This window comes from Dicentrarchus labrax, unplaced genomic scaffold, assembly GCF_905237075.1.
Source record: "Dicentrarchus labrax unplaced genomic scaffold, dlabrax2021, whole genome shotgun sequence".
In the NCBI taxonomy this organism is placed as follows: Eukaryota; Metazoa; Chordata; class Actinopteri; family Moronidae; genus Dicentrarchus; species Dicentrarchus labrax.
The window spans coordinates 103,100-127,413 of record NW_026136710.1 but is presented as its reverse complement, the minus strand read 5'-3'; the positions used below and the strand labels follow the sequence as shown (position 1 = coordinate 127,413).

Sequence of the window (24,314 nt, the reverse complement as noted above, 5' to 3'; positions counted from 1 at the left end):
CCAAGAGCAGTTTTATACCAGAGAGGGTGGAAACTTTGTTTTTCTCCTCCCTCCCTTCACTTCACTTGTTGTACTGGTTTGAAGTCACACTGTTTCTCTGAAATCACGTGACGACAAAATCCCCAAAGCAAACAATCAGACAATTCAAAATGCTTTTCAAATAAAAAATATAAAAGAAAGGAATGTATTTTGGACCTTCAGTGCTTTATAAACCAACTATATATGGTTAATATTTGCTGTTTTACATAATCTGAGTTTGTTGGAGCAAGTTAATATTAAATAGTGTGGCCAGAATGGAGCCTTGAGGAACTTCATGTGTCATTTTTGTATTTAATATTTTTAGATTTTATAAGGTGGTCTATTTTTTCAAATAAAGCAGGTCCTGAGTCCTGAGATAACTTTTATCATGACTTGATGCTATTGAAATAAAGTTTAATGTAATTCGACTTTGTCAAATGCAGCACTGATAAATCAAACCATACAGAGTGAAACTTTCCCATCACCTGTGTTAAAGTGAAGAATATCTGTACTTGCTGAATAATCAGTCAGAATCAACTGAAAGTGTTTCATTAGAGAAACAGGTGTTTATTGAAGAAAGTTCAACAGACTCTAAAAGCTGCTGATGATCCAGTGAAGACACTCTGAGCAAACTGGTTTCATGAAGCAGAGATTTTATTCACCATTCACAGAAAACTGTATCAGGATGTGATTGCATGTGGAAAGACATGCCTTGTGTCATCTGAAATATTTTAACTAGTCATCACAAGCATGAATAATAATAATAATAATAATAATACATTTTATTTATAAGCGCCTTTCTAAATACTCAAAGACACTTTACATAAAAACATAAAAGCAGCAAAACAACATCAAATAGTAAAACACTAAAAACACAGACTAAGCTAAACATTAAAAGCTAATTTAAAAAGGTGAGTTTTTGTCAGAGATTTGAATGTTGGAAGGTCGATACAGTCACGGATGTGTTTGGGGATCGAATTCCAGAGGGAGGGGGCAGAAAAAGAAAGAAATTAACAAAGAGAAAGAAAGATTAAGAAACCATAGTTCTGTCAAATCAAAGTACATTAGATTTCATTACAGTTGGATTCACCTCCAACACAGCAAAGTACTTCTAAGGCTCTGTAACATCTTTTGTGCAAACAAATTAACATAGGACACAAACATGTTTAACTGATTTATATGTGTATATAATATATATCAGTGATGTGTTTAGAGTAAAATCTAAATGAGTCTTGTATTGACTGAAAACCACCAATAGAAAAACATTAAAAACATTAAACTCACACAGAGAAACTAAAGAAAGACTGAAGATTGTAATTTACATGATCTGACTTTATGTTTAGTTTTTGATATAGGAGAGGGAGGGAGTTGTCAATATTAAATACAAGGGGGCATCGCCAGATAGAGCTGTTAGTAGTGTCCCACAGAAACCTGTGTTCTCCAGGAGGATTGAATCAGGAAACCAGGTTGTCCATGACAGGCCCTTGCTTATCTAAATGGAATGAATGGTAATAATTACATCAACATCACACTTACAGAAACAGAATGAATAGTGTAGAACTTGTTTTCTGAATAGCTGACTGCTCACGTTGTTGATCTATCAATTGATTGCTTCTTTAGGTGCTTTAGCAGCTAATTTAAGTCTCATAAACTTGTACCGCAGTGCTGCTCTGGTTCCTTTATCCACTCCACTTTTCATCTCTTCCAGTTTCTGGACCTTCTCTGTGTCTCCTTTCTCCTTCATCTTCTCAATCAGGAAGTCCAAGTGGACAAGAGTGGACAGTGAAACAGCATTCAGGGCGATCTGCTCCAGTTTGACAACATGCTGGAAGGACTCTTCCAACCACTGATCTTTATCTTTCTGAAGTTCTTCTGTTTTCTTCTTTAGATTTTCCAAAAGGCTCAACCTGCTCTCACTTTCTGTCTTGTTCTTTTCATACTTCTCTTTCACTTCCTGTAGAGTCTTCTGAACTTTTCTTGTCTTGTTCACATAGATCCACTTTTCTTTCACATGAGCTGATACAGGACACTTCCTGGTACAAACAGTGCAGCGACCATCTTTCATGACCTCACAGTGTTTTGGACTCCAGCCCACTGTACATCCAGGATAGTGACAGTTCTCTTCACAGACTGTACAGCAGACAGCTGTTTCATAAAACACCAACCCCCACATCCCACCATCAATAGGTTGTCTATCTTTGTCGACCTCCTCAACTTCTACAGTGAACTTCTCATTGTTCTTCATCTCTTGTTCATATTTCTTCAGAGCTTCCTCAGTCTGTTGGATTTCTTTCTGTTTTAGTTCAATAAACTCAACTCTCTCTTTCAGGTTTTGGATGCAGGCTTTGAGTCTGATTCGTTCATTCAGAACATCCGCAGTTGTCTTCATCTTCTGAGGTTCAGTTTCTTTCAGAAAGTCTGTGAACTGTCTCAGTCCTTCTGTTGATGTTTTAGCTGCATGTTTAAGGACATCTGTGTCCTCTGTCCTGTCTTCATGCTGACAGTTATTAAACAGGAAGTAAACAGGCTGATCATTTTCATCTGTGGCACCCTTAACGTTTGCATCCTCGAGGGCTTTAAGAACATTTTTAGGTTTTCTTCCATTTGAGTGAGTGATGAGGGGAACAATGTTCTTCTCCATATCTTTTCCAAACAGAGACATCACTGAATCAAAGATGTACATCAGTCGGTCATTCACTCGACATTCAGTCGCTCTCAGCACCAGACCCACTGCATTGATCTCATGGACTCCGTCCTCTGAGCGGAACAAGTCGAATAATCTGTGACTGGTGATGACATCTTGTTCAGGCCCTCTGGTATCTCCGTATCCAGGAGTATCGATGATGGTCAGAGAGTAGGGCAGAGTTTTACCTTCAAAACCAAAGATCTCATAAACGATCACATCTGATGTCTGACTCTCTGACTGACTTCTCTTCTCGTCCTCTACGATCTGAAACCAGTCATTGTCCTCCCACTTCACTCCCATGGTGTAGTTGACCAGAGCATTGATCAGAGTAGATTTTCCTGTTCCTGTTTCACCAACAAGTAAAATGGTTCTGTTTGTCTTGTTCACATCTTTTTCACCAAGAGTCATTCTTCTTATAGTTCCAATCTTCTGTTTCTTTGGTTTCAGCTGGTAGACAGCGGGAGATCTTGATTGGATCTGGATGTTGTCATATTTGGACGAGCTGTTCCTGTAGAAAAGTAAAAACATGAGCTTGACGCCACTAAACTTAAACCAAAATAAATAAAATCACTTTACTGGGGTCATAAAACCATTTTAGCAGTTTTTAGTAAGGTAGCAAAGCAATGAAGCATAAAAAATGTTGATCCTGAAACTCATCTTTCAGTATCAGCTCACTAACCTCAGGTGATTAGTCTACACCTGCTACCTGTGTCCTTTTAACATTTTATCAACATTTCCTTTTTTTCTAAAAGTTTGGTTGTTAATAAACAAGAGGCCATATTTTAATTGTGTATATCATCACATATGATCAATCACACTCTTATATTGTAAATTGTCACATCAAGTAAAATGTGATTCAGCAGTGTTCACTCTGTAATGGATTTCAAGAATCAAACAAAAACTGAAACACTGTTGTTGTAGAATTGTTGGTATTACTCACGTTGCCATGGTGACAGCTTCACAGGAACTTCAGGATGGAGAAGCTTATTAGTTCTCTGGAAGAAAGAAAAGTATAGGGACATCTTTGAAAGGCCTGTTGTAGGCTATTAGTTTTAGTTTTTGTGTATTAATTATACTTCAACTAATCATGGTCCGTATGCTGTAATTTATATGATTTTTTTTTTCTTAATGTATTTTATCACTTGTATTCTTATTGGTTGCTGATTTTAATGTGTTATTGCCCTGAGTGTTTTTTGTTATTGTGTTTCTTGGTTTCTGTAGCACTTTGAGATTCTTTTTACGAAAAGTGCTTTACAAATAAAAAAAAATTATTATTATTATTATTATTATTATTATTATTATTATTATTATTATTATTACTTAGTGTAATGGTAACCTAATAAACCTGTAATGTTATGTGGTCAACAATAGAAATGTAACTTGCCTGTGCCGACATTAATAATTACGATGATCTTTCTCTCAGTTTGATAGGGGTTTTATAATGTAAATAACTAACTAACTTAATTAGAAACTATAAACTTTCAGCACAACTTTTTCAAAAAAATTATGGAACCATTTTTGTTGTGAAATAAATCATTAAAAGTTTCCCAAGTTAGTTGTGCGATTTAAAAATACCAGTGACTTTTACCCATCTCTTTCAGATATCGGGACAGCAGTGAAAATATTTCATGCAACAACATGCTCATTATTAATTATTCATTCATTAGTCATAAGTGCAACAAATGGGAGACAGTATGATCAGTTTGTCAAACTCCTGTTGAACAAGCGGAATGTAAACTTTCAGACTTCAGCCACTCTGCAAGCACAAACTGTTGTTTCTACACGCCTCTACAATATGTACAGTCAATGAAATTGACAGAGCATGGTTCATAAATTTAAAAAATGTTTTAGCGCTCTGATACTGCAATGTTCTTATGTGAGTGTGCCTGCTGTTCTCTATCAGCAGTATGATGATGCAGAGAGACTTTGTTATGTTCCGCCGCCACACACAGCAGACACGCTCGATAGTATTCAGGTTTTAGACATTTCCTTAATTTGTCAAAATAAATAAATAAAGATTGGTCTTGATCATTGATTATCTGCAGTTCCAGAAAAAAGAACAAAAAACAGCCATGTGAAAGGTTTATAAACTGCGCACTCAGATTTATAATCAGTGGCCACGGCCACATTGGTCTGGTAGCCAGCAGCAGCAGGCCTATAATTACTTTTGACAAGAATATGTTACTATCAACAGCTGTTGACTATCAACCGCATCCATAGCATTTATCAACTAGTCATTTAAACTGTATATCTATATTTGACATAAACGTTGTTAAATTCTGTTTAATTTATTTGGATACAAAGTACAATATGTACTTATAGGTTATATATAATGTTTTAACCCAGCATTTTTTAGTAAGTAACCTTTTAGTGTCATGACATATTAATCATATAGAGATCATAATAATCCCATAGCCGACCCCCAAAGTGTAACATAAAACATGAAAGGTATCAAACTCACACAGGAAGACCATTGCTTTGTCCACAGGCAGAACAACAACTAATTCATATTTTGAGATAAAAAAAAAAAAACAACAAAAACCAACAACCTTCAGTCAACAGTCAACATGTCTGCTTTAGGCTTAAACACACAATAATAGATAGAAATACATTCTCATATTACCGAGGTAACTGGGCCCATTAAAATATATATATATATATATATATATATAAATGGATATATATAGGGTGCCTGGTTAGCTCACCTGGTAGAGCTAGCCCCATATACAGAGTCCTTGCTGCAGCGGCCCAGGGTTCAAATTTGACTTGCGGCTCTCTTCTGCGTGTCATCCCCCTCTCTCTCCTAACTCATAAAAAAACATAGTTATGGTCCTTTAAAGTTGAGAAAATGAGGGGAAAACAACTATTCTTAATTTCATCTCAGTGTTGTTCAGTTATGAATGAATGTAAAATAACAGATATGTTCAGTTTTTATGTCAAATACATTTTCCATTTATATCTGGTATAAACTCCTGATCTTAGCATTTTAAAGTATGTCATTGTTCTATTTCAAAGTGTTCTTACCTGTTGTTGGTTTTACAAAGCTCTCCGATGCTGAGCAGGGATCAGTGTCAGCAGAGAGGGTGGAGGCTTTGTGGTCACATGGTTTCACAGAAACAGTCTCAGAGACAGAAAGCTGATTCTCTTAATAGACTGCTACAAGTACAATGTGGCTTCAATGTAAATTAATCAGTGTTACTTATTGTCAACAATGTGATTTATGTTAGAACCTGAAAACCCCACCAGCAATGTTTCCAGGTCCAGAAGCATTGGGCTAAAAACTCTTTTGCTGCCACTTCCACCAAAATCTGAAGGGTTAGTGCTGACTCAGCAGATCAGTGACATAACCCAGACAGACTGAGCTATGGTCCTTGTACTTTATGGGTGTGGAGCAAACATACATTTACCTTATTATATGACATTTCCGCCTCATTTAAAGAAAAACAATGTAACACTATGAGCGTTAATATTTTCAAATTGTCAACTACAATCTACAGTTTGACAGTTACAGCTGATGGAACATTTTCCATTTGGGTATAATTTTCCATTCAAAAGTAATGTCTGGTGGCAAGCTTCCCATGCAGGAATATTAGGTATCTGAGAGTGCAAACAAACATTGTGCATGACCCATCTGACAACAACATACTTAAAAGAGAAACAATTCATTCCTATCTTATCAGCTATGGCAAAGGGTATTAAACCGGTTATTCCTCAAGACATCATCACTTTATTGTTCCAAAAACAAAAATAAGTTGATTTAGTAGTCTGGGTTTGCTCTAGGCCCTATCCACACTGTTCACAATCTAGTGTCTATGGAATCTTTTAATGAGGAAAATAAAGTAATAATGAAGAAATCTGTGACACGACATCGCCACACTGTAAACCCTTATAAGTTCACAGAACTCAAAAGTTATTATTTTTTTAGTGATGTTTTTAAATGTTTTAAGTTTACATAAATTAAAAATTACATTTACAGTTGCCTTAAATTATCTCAATGTTATCTTATAAATATTGATATTCCTCAATTTATAATTAGGCTCATATAATGTGGGACATGCACTCAAAATTAATTCTAAACTGAAATACTGATGTCGGCCTACTACACAATTATAATCAGCTAATAATGTTAGAAAACATGAAAGTGACACCAACCAATTAAACCATATTAAACTCAAACACATTGAAGTCTACAAACTACTAGTCAACTTAAAATGTACATCATCTAACACTTATACACAAATACAAATAAGACTCTATTACAATTCAAGTTTTCTTTATTAAAAAACAAACTTTAAACATCTGTTGTATCAATGCATATGATCTATGTAACAACATCATAATGTACATCAATTTATGTGACACTAAAACTTATTTCAAACATCAAACTGGTAAGGCACTTAGGGCTTTAGAAAAATGTAATAAGCATTTTCATTTCCCAACATTTTATAGACCAAACAACTATAAAAACTATTAGCTGTAGCCCAAATCTTTAGCAAATGCCATTAAGATGAGAAAATAAAACAAAATGTCACAGCCTGATTTATTTTAAAAGCAGGAGTTAAGAACACTGATTCATGGACAGTTCTCTTAAAACAATTTCATCTTCGATGACAACAGAAATGCTCTTGGGGCTGAAATGAGTTGTGTTGTCAGTGACCACAGTAAGGAGACCCACAGGAGTGTCAGCAACATCTGGCTCATCTTCTTGCTGCAAAATACAAACAATCCGATTACAAGGATAATTCCAGTAAAAAGGTTTAAAGTCATGTATCATTAACAATGTCAACATAATTCTAACTCAGACAACTGAAGACTCATATTGGATTCAAATACACTTACATTCATGAAACAAGAACTGTGAATTTCTCTCTAATTTGGAGAGTAGGTCCCCAATCACTCTTTCATTGTACATACCATATTTTAGCATTATACTGAGAGAGAAAAAAACAACCTATCCATCCATTTGAACCTGAAAAGAGGCCTTAAAGTTAGTTTCCTATACTATATTTCCTGGTACATGTCATTGATATTGACATTTCTATGAGTGCACTAAATACTTTCATTCCAGGTCTTGAAGAACTCAGAATCATCCTCTCTGGTACACCGGAAGGGCACGAAGGGCCAGACTGCGTCTCATGTTTACATCATGTTGTTCCTAGATTGACAACCAAAACATAGTAATCATTATAGAAATATTTACCAGCACATCAAGCCAGTTCAACTTACATAATCATAGAATCATCATCAAAAACCATCATTGTGCTCAGAACAAAGTTAATCTTAAACTCACATAAATCCCGAAGATCTCTCGGAGATCGCCGTCTCTCTGTACAGGGCAATCAGTTGAGGTGTGTGTCTGTCAACCTCACAGTAGAACTGATTACGTAGGTTCACATTTGTAATGTGATGGAACTCAGCAACACCTGCAGACATACAAACACATAAATGTATATAGATTAAACTTGTGTTTTAAGCGGAAAACATAATGCATCCATTGCAGCAAAGCTACCAGTTTTTACCTGTGACTGTGCTGCTGTTGAATTGTATCACGTTATACTGAGGTGGCCATGCTAAATAAAGACACCTCTGTGTATAACACAATATAGTTCACCAGACCACAAACTACATCCTATAATAATAAAATAAACCTGCATTCAACCATCAACACTATTTTAGGATACATCTTACTGAGATGTCTTTGAAGCTCGAGGAAACACTGTGCTTCCACTTGAACCTACAAGGAAAGATCAATTACAGCAGATATAAGTGAACTTAAAATACATACAGTACTTATCAAACATAAATAGTTACAGTATATACTGGTTCAGTCGAGCTTTATATGCAAACACTAAATGTGTTTGTTGCGTGTTTATCATTTACTCAACTTGTATGTTTGTTTTTTCAAATATTTGTACTATCATAATGAAATGCCATACTATGCATCAATATATCGATCTGATGGTAATTGATTTTTAAATATGTATTACTATTGTATCATTCTTTCTCTCTTTCCTTCCTCATGCTTTATCTGATGTTAAGAATAAAGTTTAAACTAAGCTCTATTGTTCCTCACCAGGAAGGTTTTCACTATAGATGCAGAGTCTGACAGTCTGTCCGGTACCGGGTTAATATAACGAACAGCAGCTCCTAACTTTATTAACGTTATCCTTTCTGTTAACTTTACTGCAACTGACAACTTACAACCGACATTTTAAAACTTTTTACTGAGCAGACCGAAGCACCTGTGAGAAAGAACAGCAGCAGAGTTCAAAGTTACCGTTTACATTCAGAGACATAACGTCGACGTTACGTTACTCTTTAGGTAACGTTAGCGCAACAGTAACGTGCCAAACTGCTTCTTCATACTGATAAACCGAGTGCACGGTGGTAAAACACAAACAAAGGAACACAGAACAAATCTTTCTTTAACAGCGCTCCGAATATGTTTGTATTCTCTTGACTGTTGTAACTTAACCCACAGTAAATTAAAAGTTTTCCTCCGTTACTTCAAAATTCTTCTCGCTCGCCAAACGATAGCCATCTTGAATTTTTTAGAAACGTGAAGTCCGAGCCTGGTCGTCGTGACGTCGATGACGTCAGACGCTACATCCCTCCGTTCACTCAGAAGTTATGATTTAGACACAAATGTTCACTCAGAAAAAAATGATCCACATAAAATTAAAACATCAATAGTTAACAGCTCTTAAAACTTAAGTTCTCTGTTGACTCATCAGGTGGTTTTGATTTCTATGCCCATATTTCTTTTGAGTTAGCAGAACTGTTGGGGTTTACAGTACAGCTAGTTGCATAAATCCGAAAAAGACGTTGGAAACATTAGATTTAGAGCTAAATGGGCCGGAATATTCTAAAAAAAATTAGCAGAGTTGTGGTGGGCCCTCTGACCGATATGTTTTTGGACTCCTTCAGGAATAGATGTCTCCCTTCCCTCTCTAAATTTAGCCAATATCTTTTTAATACTGAATAAAAATAAACCGTCAGATGAGTGCGGTTCTCATAGACCTGTCAGCCTTATAAATGTGGAAAGCACAATACTTTCTAAAGTGCTGGCCAGACGATTGGAGAATTATTTACCTTCACCTATAAATGACGATCAGACAGGCTTTATCAGGGGGGAGGTTCTCGTACTCTAATGTGAGAAGACTTCTTAATGTGGTACAGTTGTCCTCTGAGATGCGGCACCGGGCACTAGCTGCCAAGAGAAGCATGGAGAAGTCTGGCCTGTATGGACGAGTCAGGCGGACGTGGGCCAATAAGAATGCTTGTGTGGGGATGGATACATTGGAGTCGGCGGCCGTCAGCGGCTCTAGTGGTGAGTATGTGTCTTTGTTTGCTAGCACACATTATGGTTGAAAGCTAACATTAGCTTGTCAGCAGCTGTACCGCGAGCGGTCGCCGACTCCAGACTTGTCCATGCTTCTCTTGGCTGCAGAAACTTCTGAGAGTTAACGTAATTATGATGTAACATCCCGCCTCCCACCGTCATCGCGTTGATGACGTGCTGAGAGCGGGAGCTCAACGTACACGTCCCAAACAGATAAGATGACAACAATAGCATGTGTTCATAAACCACCCTTGTTCGTCTTCATACAATATGTTGGGAAGTTGCAGTAAATATCAATACAAAATGTTCTATATCCCTTTGTGTTGTGTCTCTTCTTCGTCTGTTAAGATAACTGAACATTTTGTGAGTCTCGAGGCATTGTCAGCCTTTATATCTCATTTGTAAATGCTTAATAAGCCATAGATAGTGCTCACTTTAGATGAGCTCGTGCAAAATATTTAATTAACGAGTAGTAAGTGCTTTGTAACTGCCTCAATTCATGAATTCCTGCATTAATAACTGTTTATAGGCCATCATTAGAAAATGAATTTGTGAGTTTTTATGGAACATCTGCTAACACAGTCACTAATCATTAATACATGTCTGAATAGTGGATGTGCAAGTGCATGCAGAAATGTACATCTAAATAGTTTGTTCATTTACATACACTTTCTAAATGATATTACAAACCACTGACAAATCCTAAATAACTGGTTAGTAAGTGATGTAATACTTGATCTAGAAATGCTGAATCCATCATATATAAAATATGACAATGCAATCATTAGCACGTTATAGATGAGCTTATTAATGAAGAGTAAAACATTTATAACTGTGATTATAAACCACATAGTAATGACTATTTACAGCAGAAACATGCTTTATAAATGATGAATTCAGTATTTACTAATCCATTACTAATGTGCTTATCAATGATGAATAAAACATTTTTAACTGTGTTTATAAACTACATACTAATGTGTATTCATGTCAGAAAAATGGGTTATAAATGATGAATTCAGTATTTATTAATGCTTAACTAATGCTTAATAGTGTGTACTTATTATAAAGTGTTACCATTCTTCTCCCTTCCCGCTCGGTAGAGGGACAAGACAGGGCTGCCTGCTCTCCCCCATCCTTTTTGCTCTCACTTTAGAGCCACTGATGGAACGCATCAGGAATAGTAAGGAAATACAGGGCGTCACTTTAGGCAAGACCACTCACAAGATAGCATTATATGCTGATGACGTTTTACTTTTTCTTTCCAAGCCTGAGGTATCAGTCCCGGCTACTATGTCAATTATCAACTCATTTGGTTCCATATCTGGCTATAAAGTAAATTACACAAAATCTGAGGCCATGACCCTGGGGAATTACAGTAGCACAAGCTCAGATACGAATTTCCCGTTCAGATGGGCCACGTCAGGCTTCGTTTATCTTGGCATTAAGGTGTCACCTTATGTTGAGGACCTGAGGAGACTTAATTTTGTGCCTACAATCAGAACAGTTAAGAATGACCTTGAGAAATGGCATGACCTTCCTCTCTCCTGGATGGGCAGAATCAGTCTCATAAGGATGGACATACTCCCCAGGTTGCTTTACCCTATGCAGATGTTACCATTATGGTTACCAAAGATGGTTATCTTAGATCTAGAAAGGGCCTTTTAACAATTTTTTTGGCACAATAAAAGACCCAGAATCAGAATTAAGACTTTACAGCTGCCAGTGGAATGAGGGGGCTTAGCCCTACCCAATCAGAGATTTTATAACTGGGCCTACCACACCCGAATAGTCTGGGACTGGCTCCAGTCTCATTTAAAATCTGAAGCGGGTATTGATGAATGGTTCTCCTCTCCCTACTCCCTACTGAGCAAACTCACAAATTATGGAAAAAAGAGGTTGCCAGACATTAAGCGTAACTCTATTATTTACAACACTATCAGAGTCTGGTGAGACATTACAAAGCATTTTGGGGAAAACGCTTCATCCTTTGCACTAGGAATGATGAGTTCGCCCCAGGAATTAATAATAGTGTGTTTGATAGTTAAGAAAGGCATCTGGCTTATTTGGGATGTATACCAGGGTAATACACTGATGTCCTTTGAACAGCTTCAACAACAATACAACATTGCATCTGAACACTTTTATGGGTATCTTACTACTCCGTAGTTTTATTCTGTCAATTCTGTCTGACACTTTTGCCTCATTTAAGGAAAAACATAATCTAACACTGTAAGTGTGTACAGTTATCAATATTCTCAAATTGCAAAGTTTGATGAATGAATCCATTTTCACCACAACATACATTTTTGTAAGTACAGCTGGACTTTTTCATTTTAGTATATAATCAAAAATTTTTATATTGCCCAAAATATGCTGAAAAAAAAATATTGCACGTTTATGGATAATTGCCAGCATTACTCTGCCTCACATGGGGCACCAATTCTGGGGTTACCATGGTTTAGAGCAGCACTAAACTGTGTAGGTGATGATAATAAACAACTTTAATTAAGGCCCAAGCAGTGGCCATTTGAAAATTTTCCATTTGGGTATAACTTTCCATTCATGTACCAAAGCAAAAACTTTCAATTCAAAAGTAATCTCTGGTGGCAAGCTTCTCAGGCAGGAATGTTAGGTATCTGAGGGTGCAAACAAAGATGTGCGTGACCCATCTGACAACAACATACTAAAAACAGAAACAATTCAAGCCTATCTTATCAACTGCGACAGAGGGTGTTAAACCAGTTATTCCTCAAGCCATCATCACTTTGTTTTTTTTATGTACCAAAAACAAACAACTTATTTTATAAATGACAAAGCTGAATTAGTAGTTGGGAAGATATGTACAGTTTGGAAATTTGCCATTTGACAAAATGTCCTATTCAAAGGTAACAGGCAGTGGTAATCGAAAATCCAATGCCAACAAACAAATGTGTTTTACATGTGTTACATCTAGAGATTTGTAGGCCATCTCTGCAGCACTATATAACTTAATTATAATGCTGTTTGTCACACATTTTACCTTTATCAAAGAAAATTCAGCTTCTGCGATTGCGATATTATTGTGACTAATATTGAAGCCCTACTCTCCGTATGATTGACCTGTATGGGTTCCTTATGGTACCTGGTTTGATCCATTTCAGTCAGTGCCACACAATTTTTTCCCTAAAGATCTCTCATTTCTTTAGTTAATTGTGCCACCTGGTTGTATTTATCTGCTTGTTTTAAGGGTTCAATAACTTTTAGCACTACAAAACTTAAAAAAAAAAATTTAATTTAGTGTACACAATTGATTTCCTCAAAAAGGTACATAGAATTGACAGATCAGTTAGGATTTACAGTACATTACAGCACAGAAACAGCACTGCTGAAAGTTACTTACAATCTTTTAATTGCATCAGACTCTGTACTTGTAATGTTAGATCTTGCATTTGACACCATTGACCATCATATTCTATTACAGAGACTTCATCTAATTGGCGTTTGAGTTTGAGCTTCCTGTTTGATATAATTTCACTTTATTAAACAAGGCCATGCACAAAAACCTTGATCTCAAAAAAGAAGAGATGACACCATTACATAGTTTTGTATCATACTAACAATTATACAGACAAATCTACAAGCACACAACAACTTGGACATATAAGCACATTCATCCTGCACAACTATACAAATACAGTTCATTATAATTAAAGATCTGAATCACACGATGTTTGTTACATGGTTGCGGGTTTTGCCTTGATAGCAGACAGTGGAATGTTCTTTGTTATTTATTCAAAAGACATCTGTCATGTTTGCGTGCTGTTCTGTGATTCAACTGATGATTAGCTATTATTCTATTTATGAAGACTGTTCAGCTGGTAATTCCACATTGTTCAGAGTCTCAAGATTAAGTTTCACTTTAAGAGGTTACTGACAATGTTTGGCAAAAGATATCCATCACTGCCAGCCAGTTCAGTGTATAAATCATAGCAGTGATTTAACATACTGAGCAGCTTACAGGAGCAGAAGTTGAATATGTTTAGGACTGGCGCCCTCTGGAGGCAGAGATGGTTTGAATGAACACAAACATTTTTCTCTTCCTCCTTCGCTCACGTAGCAACACAACAAACATTTATACCACAAACAAAACAGCTGATGTGTATCATCTAGTTACAGATCAGAGCCCATATTTAACTGTATAAACTACTAAAAGTAAAAATCCATCACTTTTACTCCCAAACTTAAAGTCCAGTCCATATGTGTGTTAAGACATATATACAGATAGCATACTCAGAACTGATTAAAATCAAAATCATCAAAACCAAATGTATATGAATATGCTTATAAAAATTCCTGTTCGATACAAGATCTCTCCTCCTTCACTGTAAAGTCCATTCTCAGTGTATGTGCACTGGTGGCTTTATGTTTCCACATCACACTGCATACTGGAGCAGGGGGATTTAAGAATAAAAGATAAAAGATTTATTAAAAGTAGATCCCAGATTAATGCATTTCACAAACAGCAAGGATAATGTTGCACTAAATATTATTATCATGATGAATAATATGAATAATTAACAATTGTTTTATACTACTGTTTACTGTTTATTTAATTTGAACATTTGATTTTCTTTTCCATTTTTGGGCTGCAAAGAATAAACCTACCATGTCACTTTCCATGTTTAATTCATTGTCTGAACTTGTTAATGTGGTCAAAACTTTTTTACATGAACAGACCGACCTTACAAACTGAGACTTGGGGGGGAACTTATATAGTGTCTGATCAGGCCATTCTCATAGACAGATGGAGACTGAGACATAACATTTATAGTTAGGGCTGGATCAGGTGAGTCCTGAACCATCCCTTAGTTATACTGCTATAGGCCTAGACTATCAGGGGGATTTCCCATGGTGCACTGAGCTCCTCTCTTCCTCTCTCTTTGTGCACTCATTCATGTCCCATTAATGCATGTTACTAACTTCACTTCTTCCCCGGAGTTCTTGTGCTTTCTCGTCTCGCAGGTTCTTGTCGATCCTGGTGGAACCTCCTGCCATGGTCCTGCTAGATTGCCATTGCCAATACTGTTGTTGCTGTGCACCTCTCTCTCTCTCTCTCTCTCTCTCTCTCTCTCTCTCTCTCTCTCTCTCTCTCTCTCTCTCACCCCAACTGGTCGAGACAGACGACCACCCACCTAGAGCCGGAGGATCTGTCCTAGGTTTCTGCCTTTTAACAGGCAGTTTTTCCTTGCCCTTGTCTCCAAGGTCTTGCTCATGGTGGTACTGTTGGGTCTCTGTAAATAATGTTATAAAGAGTTCGGTCTAGACCTGATCTATTGGAAAAGTGTCCTGAGATAACTTCTGTTATGAATTGGCGCTATACAAATAAAATTGAATTGAATTGAATTGAATAACATTTAAACAAACTATGAAACATGCCAAGATAGTGCTACCTAATATTAACTAGAGCGGAATATTAGTTCAGTAGGTTCTCATCAGTCCACACAACAGAATCCTTCAGTAATTCAGTGTTAGGCTCCCTCTAGTGGTCATTACAGAAACCATCAACAACACAGTTCATCACATATTCTTCCTGATACTTTAAAGAAACATCAGTTCTAATGTTACTGTGTGTTTTTCCATTGAGTCAGACTGAAAGTGTTTCACTAACAAAGACATTTATTGAAAGTTCAACAGACTCTAAAAGCTGCTGATGATCCAGTGAAGACACTCTGAGCAAACTGGTTTCATGAAGCAGAGATTTTATTCATCACCATTAGTATAATCAGAATGTGATTGCATGTAGAATAACAGAATATATTGCAGTCCCTACAAATATGGCTTATCAAAACAGACTGTAGAGCAGTCTACAGCAGTCTTCCTCCTTCGCTCATGTACCAACACAACAAACATTTATAACACAAACAAAACAGCTTATGTGTATCACAATTCACTAAAAAATATGGCTTGTTAAAAACTAAAATACAACATAAACCGATCAAAATGTCATCAGAAATATTTGAACTAGTCACTGAAGGGAACACATGAAGAGATCAGAGTCCCAATCAAATCAAAGACGATTTCATTACAGTTGAATTCACCTCCAACACATGTATTCTATCTAGATCTGTATTCTTCTGTAAATAACATGAGAAACAATCATGCAACAACATGCTAAACTGCTTTATATGTATGTACTATATATGTCAATGATGTATCAATATAAATTGGCCTTGTATTGACTGAAAGGCACTTTAGAAAAACCTTACAAACATTCAACTCACTCAAAAAACTGAAGAAAAATAAATATATTTAACACAACCTGACTTTGTGTTTAGTTTATGATATATGAGAAGGGTTAGCTGTGTCCCAGCTGTATTCATGGCAGAGAAACCTCTGTTCTCCAGGAATCTACTTGGAAAAATGGGTTTATGGTTTACATCAGTGGTTCCCAACCTTTTTCCTGAGTGACAAATTTTTTGTACATTTTAGCAATTTTGATGCATTCTGAGCAAATTATTTTCCTGTGAATATTGATCAGAGAGGAGTTTTCCTGGTATTTTCATGCAATTCACTATCTGTATTCTGTACTTGTATAGTTTTTCATCATACCAATTTAACAGGCTTCTTTTTGACAGATTCAGTGTTGTTGATCAGCTCTTTAGTTGTCTCTGTGAATATATCTTGAATATCTTAAATAATGCCAACCTTAAAATTAACATTTTCAATTACTTATAATATATATATTTTAGATCAAAAGGAAAAAGATCTTATCTATTCGGAGTCTCAGGGATCCAACTTCTCCAGAGTTTCCGGGATCCTTCCCGTGTAGACCAGGTTCCAGGGTCAGCTCTCCAGTGTTTCCGTGTCTCCGATCTGCCTGCTGATTCTCCGGCCCGCTCCTGCTGAGGCCACCCTGTGTGTGTGTGTGTGTGTGTGTGTGTGTGTGTGTGTTCCTGGGTCCAACCTAAACACTACACATCACAGCAACACCCCATGAGGCTTTGGCGAACCCTAGTGGGGGTCCTGACCCACAGGTTGAGAAGACTGCAGCCGACTGTAACCTGTTACTGAAGTCCATGGAAACACAGTGAATGTTGTGTTTTGATGTGATGATGGAGCTGAGAGGGTAAAAGAGATGAGCATGATAGCAAGAAACACCAAACAACACCATCGGAAGTCAGAAGTTGATAGTTCCGAGTCGGTATTCCCGACAGTCCTGTCCCACTGCAACTGTTCGGGAAAGCCAACTTGTGTTTCACTTTAAAGACATGAGAGGAATAGGCTAGTACTGCATACTCACAGAGACGTCTATCACAGCACACAAGCACAAATCAACTGACTGGAAATGGCAACTCAAACACTACATGAAGCAAACGTTTGATGAAATGCTCATTCTGCTTCTGTTCACCGTGTGCATGAGGTGTGTTTATGTCGGCAAACTCAAGTTTCCAACTCTGACCTGAATGTCTGTACTAGAGTACAATGTATTACAGCATAAATCTATGGCCTATAGACTATGGTTTCATTTTTATTGATCAAAACATGATTCAGCACTGATATTCTGTACACTGAAGTAACTAAAAAACTACAAGAACAAACAATTTAAAAGGTGACTACATTTCAGTTTTTGTATGTAGTTATATTAATCAACACACTTGTGAATATTTGAATCTACAGTGCAGACCTTGTTGTCTGTCTGCTCACAATTACGTTGTTCACCTACTTTGACTTTGCTTCTTCACCAACTGGTGATTTTTTGTCCTGCAGTGCTGCTCTGGTTCCTTTATCCACTCGTCTTTTCATCTCTTCCAGTTTCTGGACCTTCTCTGTGTCTCCTTTCTCCTTCATCTTCTCAATCAGGAAGTCCAAGTGGACATAAGTGGACAGTGAATCAGCATTCAGGGCGATCTGCTCCAGTTTGACAACATGCTGGAAGGACTCTTCCAACCACTGATCTTTATCTTTCTGAAGATCTTCTGTTTTCTTCTTTAGATTTTCCAAAAGGCTCAACATGCTCTCTCTTTCTGTCTTGTTCTTTTCATACTTCTCTTTCACATCTTTCAGGGTCTTCTGAACTTTTCTTATCTTGTTCACATAGATCCACTTTTCTTTCACATGATCTGATACAGGACACTTCCTGGTACATGAAGTGCAGAGGCCACCTTTCATGACCTCACACTGTCCTGGTTTCCAGGCCACTGTACATCCAGGATAGTGACAGTTCTCTTCACAGACTGTACAGCAGGTAGCTCCTTTATAAAACACCAACCCCCACATCCCACCATCAATAGATTGTTTATCTTTGTAGACCTCATCAACTCCTACAGTGAACTTCTCATTGTTCTTCATCTCTTGTTCATATTTCTTCAGACCTTCCTGAGTCTGTTGGATTTCTTTCTGTTTTTCTCCAATCATCTCAACTCTCTCTTTCAGGTTTTGGATGCAGGCTGTCGGTTTGAGTTGCCTCTTCAACACTCAGCTTTGGAGGTTCAGTTTTAGCCAGGAAGTCTGTTAAATGATGAATTTCGTTCATTGCTAGGTCCCATGCATTTTGTAAAGCAACCTTATTTCTCTCTTTTTTCTGCTTGCTCTGGTGGTTGTTAAACATAAAATGAACAGACTGATTCTCCTCATCTTTGGCACATTTAATTTTTCCATCTTCTAGAGCTTTTAGAGCATTTTCAGGTGTCAGACCATCTGAGTGAGTGATGAGGGCAACAATGTTCTTCTCTATGTTTTTTTCTAAACAGAGACACGACTGAATCAAAGATGTACCTCAGTCTGTCACTCAGTCGGTTCTCACCTGCTTTCAGCACCAGACCCACTGCATTGACGTTTTCAACTCCCTCATCTGAGCTGAACAAGTCTAATAATGTTTAGTCCCTGTGGTGCTCCCATATCCAGGAGTATCGATGATGGTCAGAGAGTAGGGCAGAGTTTTATCTTCAAAACCAAAGATCTCATAAACGATCACATCTGATGTCTGACTCTCTGACTGACTTCTCTTCTCGTCCTCTACGATCTGAAACCAGACATCGTCCTCCCACTTCACTCCCATGGTGTAGTTGACCAGAGCGTTGATCAGAGTAGATTTTCCTGTTCCTGTTTCACCAACAAGTAAAACTGTTTTATTGATCTTGTTCAGTTTTTTTTCACCAAGAGTCATTCTTCTAGTAGTAGTTCCAGTATCATCTTTATTTGTTGTGTTTTGTATATCACCTTTCTTTGGCGTCAGATTTTTGGCATGAGTTTTTGTTTTCCTGTGGAAGAAGTAGATCGTTAACACATTCTTTTCTGTTCACTGTAAATCCTACATAAAATAATCAAACTAAATAAAATGTACTGATTACAAAAGTGCTTTGGTCCAAAATGTAGCAGCTGTATAGCCAATGTTGGGTCAGGTGATAAAGGCAGCCTTTAAGTAATTTAAGTAACATCTGGCAGTTTCCAAATGCTAGGGACCCATACTGTACATTTCTAACATACAACTTGTACTTGTGGTACCCATGACACAGTAACAATATACAATCATCAGGTCCAGGCTGGTCAGAAATGAAATGGAGAAGCTTCTTCTTGCTGTCTACTCCATTGAAGCAGAAGTGAAAACTCCCAATTTTCATATTAGTTTCAAATATCATAACATACCATATTAAATAGAACATATTTCAAATGGTGTTCAGATATGTCAGAAGACAGCAGTGACATTCGGTATCAGTGTATTATAATTAACCAAATTTTAGTGTTTGAGACTTTCAAATTTCACTAAAGTATTTGGCAGTACACCTCTGGTGTCGGTTCAAATCCTCAGGTGGCTATGTCCTACTTGCCAACAATGTGGTGATGCATATTTTGTCTTTCATGTCAATTAAATAAGAAACAAGCATCCATATGCTCACAATTAGATTATTTGCATATAGTGTATTTTTCCTCTGTTTGCATTTATTAATCCTTTAATAAATGCTTGTGTTTTTACATGCTGGCCTATTTAATTTCATAAAAGAGTGGGTGATACCAACCTCTTCTATGCAGAACTCCAAAGCTCCCACTTTAAAAATTTTTATGAGACTGATCAATCAATTATTGGCTATCATTTCTCTCCTTCAAGGATGGTGCTTTAATATTAATTAAAGTAATTTTTTCATCTTTTGATAATTATAAACTTTGATAACCAAAATTAATTGATTACACTAATACAGTTAAACCGCTGTTGTACCAACAAATGGTAGTGCTGTGATTTGTCATACACTGTTAGCCCGGATTTCCTATCTAATCAAACAATCAAGTACAATGTAATCAATACATTTAAGTTTGATTGCATTACTATCAAATGTAAGTATATTCTACTAATTAGAAGTAGAATATACTTAAATTTGATAGCAATATAATGTGTGAATAATTTTAAGTTTAATTGGCTGGAATTCATAAGTTTTGGTCATGACCACGCCTCTTTATTTCTCGTCACAACAGAATTTGAACCTTGATGATTAGTGCTGCATTCATTCTATTGGAAGATTCGCCATTCCTGAGTTGGGAAGTAATTTTTACGACTTTGTGGGAAATAATGTGGGAACAACATGGATGCTACAAAACAAATGTGTTGTATTTTAATATTTTTCAGAGTGTTACAAAGACATTGATAGCATACCAGTGGAGATTCACGTTATCAAACTTGCTGAGACGGTTTAAAGCTTTATTTTGTCCCAGACTTGTTGCTGCATGAGTAACCTACATTCCCTAAAACCACAAAAATATTGACTTATTATCAGGGTTTGTGCTATAGTCACTCTACATGGACAGCAATTAACTTTAATATTCTATTGCACGTTATATCTAAGCAAAATGTTTAGGTTATATTAATTTGAAGTTCGAATTAATTTTTTCCGATTATTCTGGCAGCACATTTGTGTTCACCTGTTGCGCCCCGGTTAGACTATCGACAGGACGACTGAATCTGGTGAGTGAGCGACCACACTGTGTTTAAATATTTGATTTTAGAGTTGGCACTGTGTGTTAGTTGGTTGTTTGAGGGTGAAAAATGTTTTAATCAGCTAAGATTATATGCTAATGTTCGTCACATTTTAGCTCCAGAGTAGAGATAACAACATTTTAACCAGTTAAAGACATTTTCTCTCCATAGTCCATAGATTTATCTGCAGTGGCTGTTTGTGAGCAGTAAAAACGTTGTTTTAACCAGTAATATGGATATTTCCACTTGCTAGAGACTTGTTAGCTCGGAAGCTAATGGAAATTGCAGTGTACAGCAGTCAAATATAATATATAAATATTTTCAACTGATATTTCTTTGTTTTTTTGTTTTTGTCTTTCCACCTACTGTGCTGTAGAGTGAGCTGAAGTTTCCTAATTCTCCTCATGGATGCAGTCTGATTAATCTGCATTATTTTATAATTAATTTAACATGTTACTTTGACAGCCCAAAAAGTAATTAAAAACTGTGGGGAAGTCATGGAAAGTATTTCATAACTATATGTGATTTAGTTATGTCCACTATCTTGCAGACCACGCAGCCAACAGACATAAGGTGCCTTTGTCTTCGGGGACTGCCAGTCATCTTCGGGGATGATCCCTCTGAATTCTTCTAAACCTTCCCTGTAAGTAACTACATTTGTTGTAAATGATGCAGGTGCATTGTTTTTTTAGCGATTCGCCGCTACTTTGCCAAGCGAAGAATTCAATTCAATTCAATTCAATTTTATTTGGATAGCGGGAATTCATAACAGAAGTTATCTCAGGACACTTTTCAAATAGAGCAGGTCTAGACCGAACTCTTTAACATTAATTACAGAGACCCAACAGTACCACCATGAGCAAGCCCTTGGAGACAAGGGCAAGGAAAAACTGCCTGTTAAAAGGCAGAAACCTAGGGCAGATCCTCCGGCTCTAGGTGGGTGGTCGTCTGTCTCGACCAGTTGGGGTGAGAGAGAGAGAGAGAGAGAGAGAGAGAGAGCGAGAGAGAGAGAGAGACAGACGGACAGACAGACAGACAGGTGCACAGCAGAAGAAGGAGGATGTGACGTAGGAGGTATGGAGGACTGAAAGTGCCACAATTAAATAAACAAATACACCATTAAATAATTACTTAAATGTGTAATTAATTAATTAAAATACCGATTCATTTAATGTAAAATACATATATAATTATTTCACTATTTACATTTACATTTCATGGTCCTGCGTTGCAGTGCTTCATGAATTACTTAAAACTGTCAAACTCACCCATCAAAAGTTGGTAGGCGGAACCTAACGCCTGATTGGTTACCTTGTGCATCAAGCCAAGACAAATCAATTCCAGATAATGGATCGATGCAGAGCTAGTGAACACATTCCAATACACTGGGTGGCGCTATTGGACTACTTCTTCTAAATCTGCAGTCACTCTGTGGTCAACATCTTGGTCAGAAAGTGCAGAAATAACTCCAAGAACTTCAATAAGTTCCTCTGCTTTACTCGCTACATGCTCTGGGTCAGCAGCTCCTGCTTCCACATCCTCTGCTAAGTCTAAAAAATAAAATAAAGCGTTTAACTTTGAAAAATAAAGTGTAGCAGCAGCTTGAGTTTCCCTTTTTCTTTGTTAACTGTTTCATATCTTGATTAACAGTCTCAACAAATTTTAAATGAATATCAACACATCTTTACAATTGAACAGTTTCTCTTTCTTTCCCTTTTATATCTTTCTACACACTTTCTGTTGTTCAGTGAGAGAATTGAGCTCTAACCTCTCTCCCTCGTTGGGCAGTGAATGAATGGGTCAGGATCAGTGTTGGACATCTTACTTTAAAAAAGTAATTAGTTATAGTTACAAATTACTTATCCCAAAAAGTAATAGAGTTAGTAACTCACTTACCACATTGTAAAAGTAATTAGTTACTCAGCAAAGTAACTGTAACGTTATTGTTTATGGTCTATAATTACATTCTGTAACATCTTCTATAACATTAAAGATGTTTATAATCACTGAATAAAGAATAAAACACTATATACAGTATTTTAGAACATTTGGTATTTATTTGAACTCAATAGATTGCAGCCGGCCATATGCATAGAAATAAAAATATATACAAAATAAATATTGAAAATAAAATTCACACGTTACATAAACATTCTTGCCTTTAACTTCAGTAAGCGAGTAGTAGTGTCGGTACTTCCAGTTTGATATCGCTACCTTTGAATTTCCCTAGCTCGTCGCCATTGTCTCTGTCTTGGCATCCGCCCACCCAGCCAATCATCATCACCACGCTGCCCTCTGCTGGCAGCTGATGTGTGGTTGTCAGGAAGCCTGACACCGCTGCGCTTCATTCACCACATTGTAGGAACGCAAGTAACACGCCACTTTACATTCTCAGTAACGGTAACGGCGTTGCAACGATGGGAAAAGTAATTAATTAGATTACTCCGTTACTGAAAAAAAAAACCGCCGTTATACTGAAACGCCGTTACTCCAAACACTGGTCAGGACACTGGTTGAGTGATCATATTGGGATCTGAGACTGCTTATTTTCTGAGACCTTGTTCAGACCTGAGTGGGTATGCTTGATGAAAACTTTGTGTTTTGTCTCATAGTGGCATGTATCTGTGACTTCTCTCCTCTCTCATCGCTCTCATCTCTGTATTCAGTCGCGCCTTTTTAAACAGATTTGATTGGCTGAGCAGCATCACGTGGGATGGCTTAACTCGCATGCGATTGGTCTGTGAGCTTCCTGATCTGCTAAACAAATACCGTAAAGACTAAAAAAGCTGTGCTGGTTAAAATAGAAGCGCCCGTCAAAATTTAGAATCCCTCAATAATTAATTGATTATAGGTCTGGGTCCACATAGGACGGCGTCTGGGTCCGGACTCGGACCACGGTCCGCCTGTTAGCGACCTCTGACCTAGAAAGTTCATGAAGTTCTTCCAGGCACTCTACTTCAGACCAAAGCAATGGATCAGGCTAGATTCGCGTTGGCCCCACCCTCTGAGTTTGATGGGTGGCTTTGACAGTTTTAAGTAATTCATGAAGCACTGCAACGCAGGACCATGAAATGTTAATGTAAATAGTGAAATAATTATAAATGTATTTTACATTAAATGAATCGGTTTTTGAATTAATTAATTACATATTTAATATCACATTTATGTATTTAATTCCAATTTTAATTAATTAATGACACATTTAAAGAATTATTTAATGGTGTATTTATTATTTAATTGTGGCACTTTCAGTCCTCCATAAGGACGCGGAGGAAGAAGTGTTTACTAGTTGCTAACGGCTAACTTTGTTGTGTTTTGTT

At 37.0% G+C, this 24,314-nt stretch overlaps 1 protein-coding gene, 1 long non-coding RNA gene and 1 pseudogene across 27 annotated transcripts in view; 1 reads left to right on the top strand and 2 right to left on the bottom strand.

The window, feature by feature from the left end:
- Positions 1-654: 654 nt before the first annotated feature.
- Positions 655-24,314, bottom strand: part of LOC127370206 (uncharacterized) — a 43,334-nt gene continuing 19,674 nt past the window's right edge. For 9 of the 26 annotated variants that reach the window (XM_051412062.1, XM_051412042.1, XM_051412057.1 and 6 more), the window contains one exon: positions 655-1,925. In XM_051412062.1, the coding sequence (XP_051268022.1) occupies positions 1,619-1,925 (307 nt within the window). In that variant the 3' untranslated portion in view covers positions 655-1,618. Of the gene's footprint in view, positions 3,213-3,644; positions 3,700-5,409; positions 5,713-18,039; positions 18,339-24,314 lie in introns of those variants that run through there. The other 17 variants (XM_051412065.1, XM_051412051.1, XM_051412063.1 and 14 more) reach the window with 12 other exon arrangements.
- The window catches only part of LOC127370223 (uncharacterized), a 37,946-nt gene continuing 15,699 nt past the window's right edge, over positions 2,068-24,314 (top strand). The window contains exon 1 of the long non-coding RNA XR_007886167.1: positions 2,068-2,205. This is a non-coding gene — a long non-coding RNA (uncharacterized LOC127370223). The remainder of the gene's footprint in view (positions 2,206-24,314) is intronic.
- On the bottom strand, positions 18,350-19,286 carry LOC127370214 (uncharacterized; annotated as a pseudogene).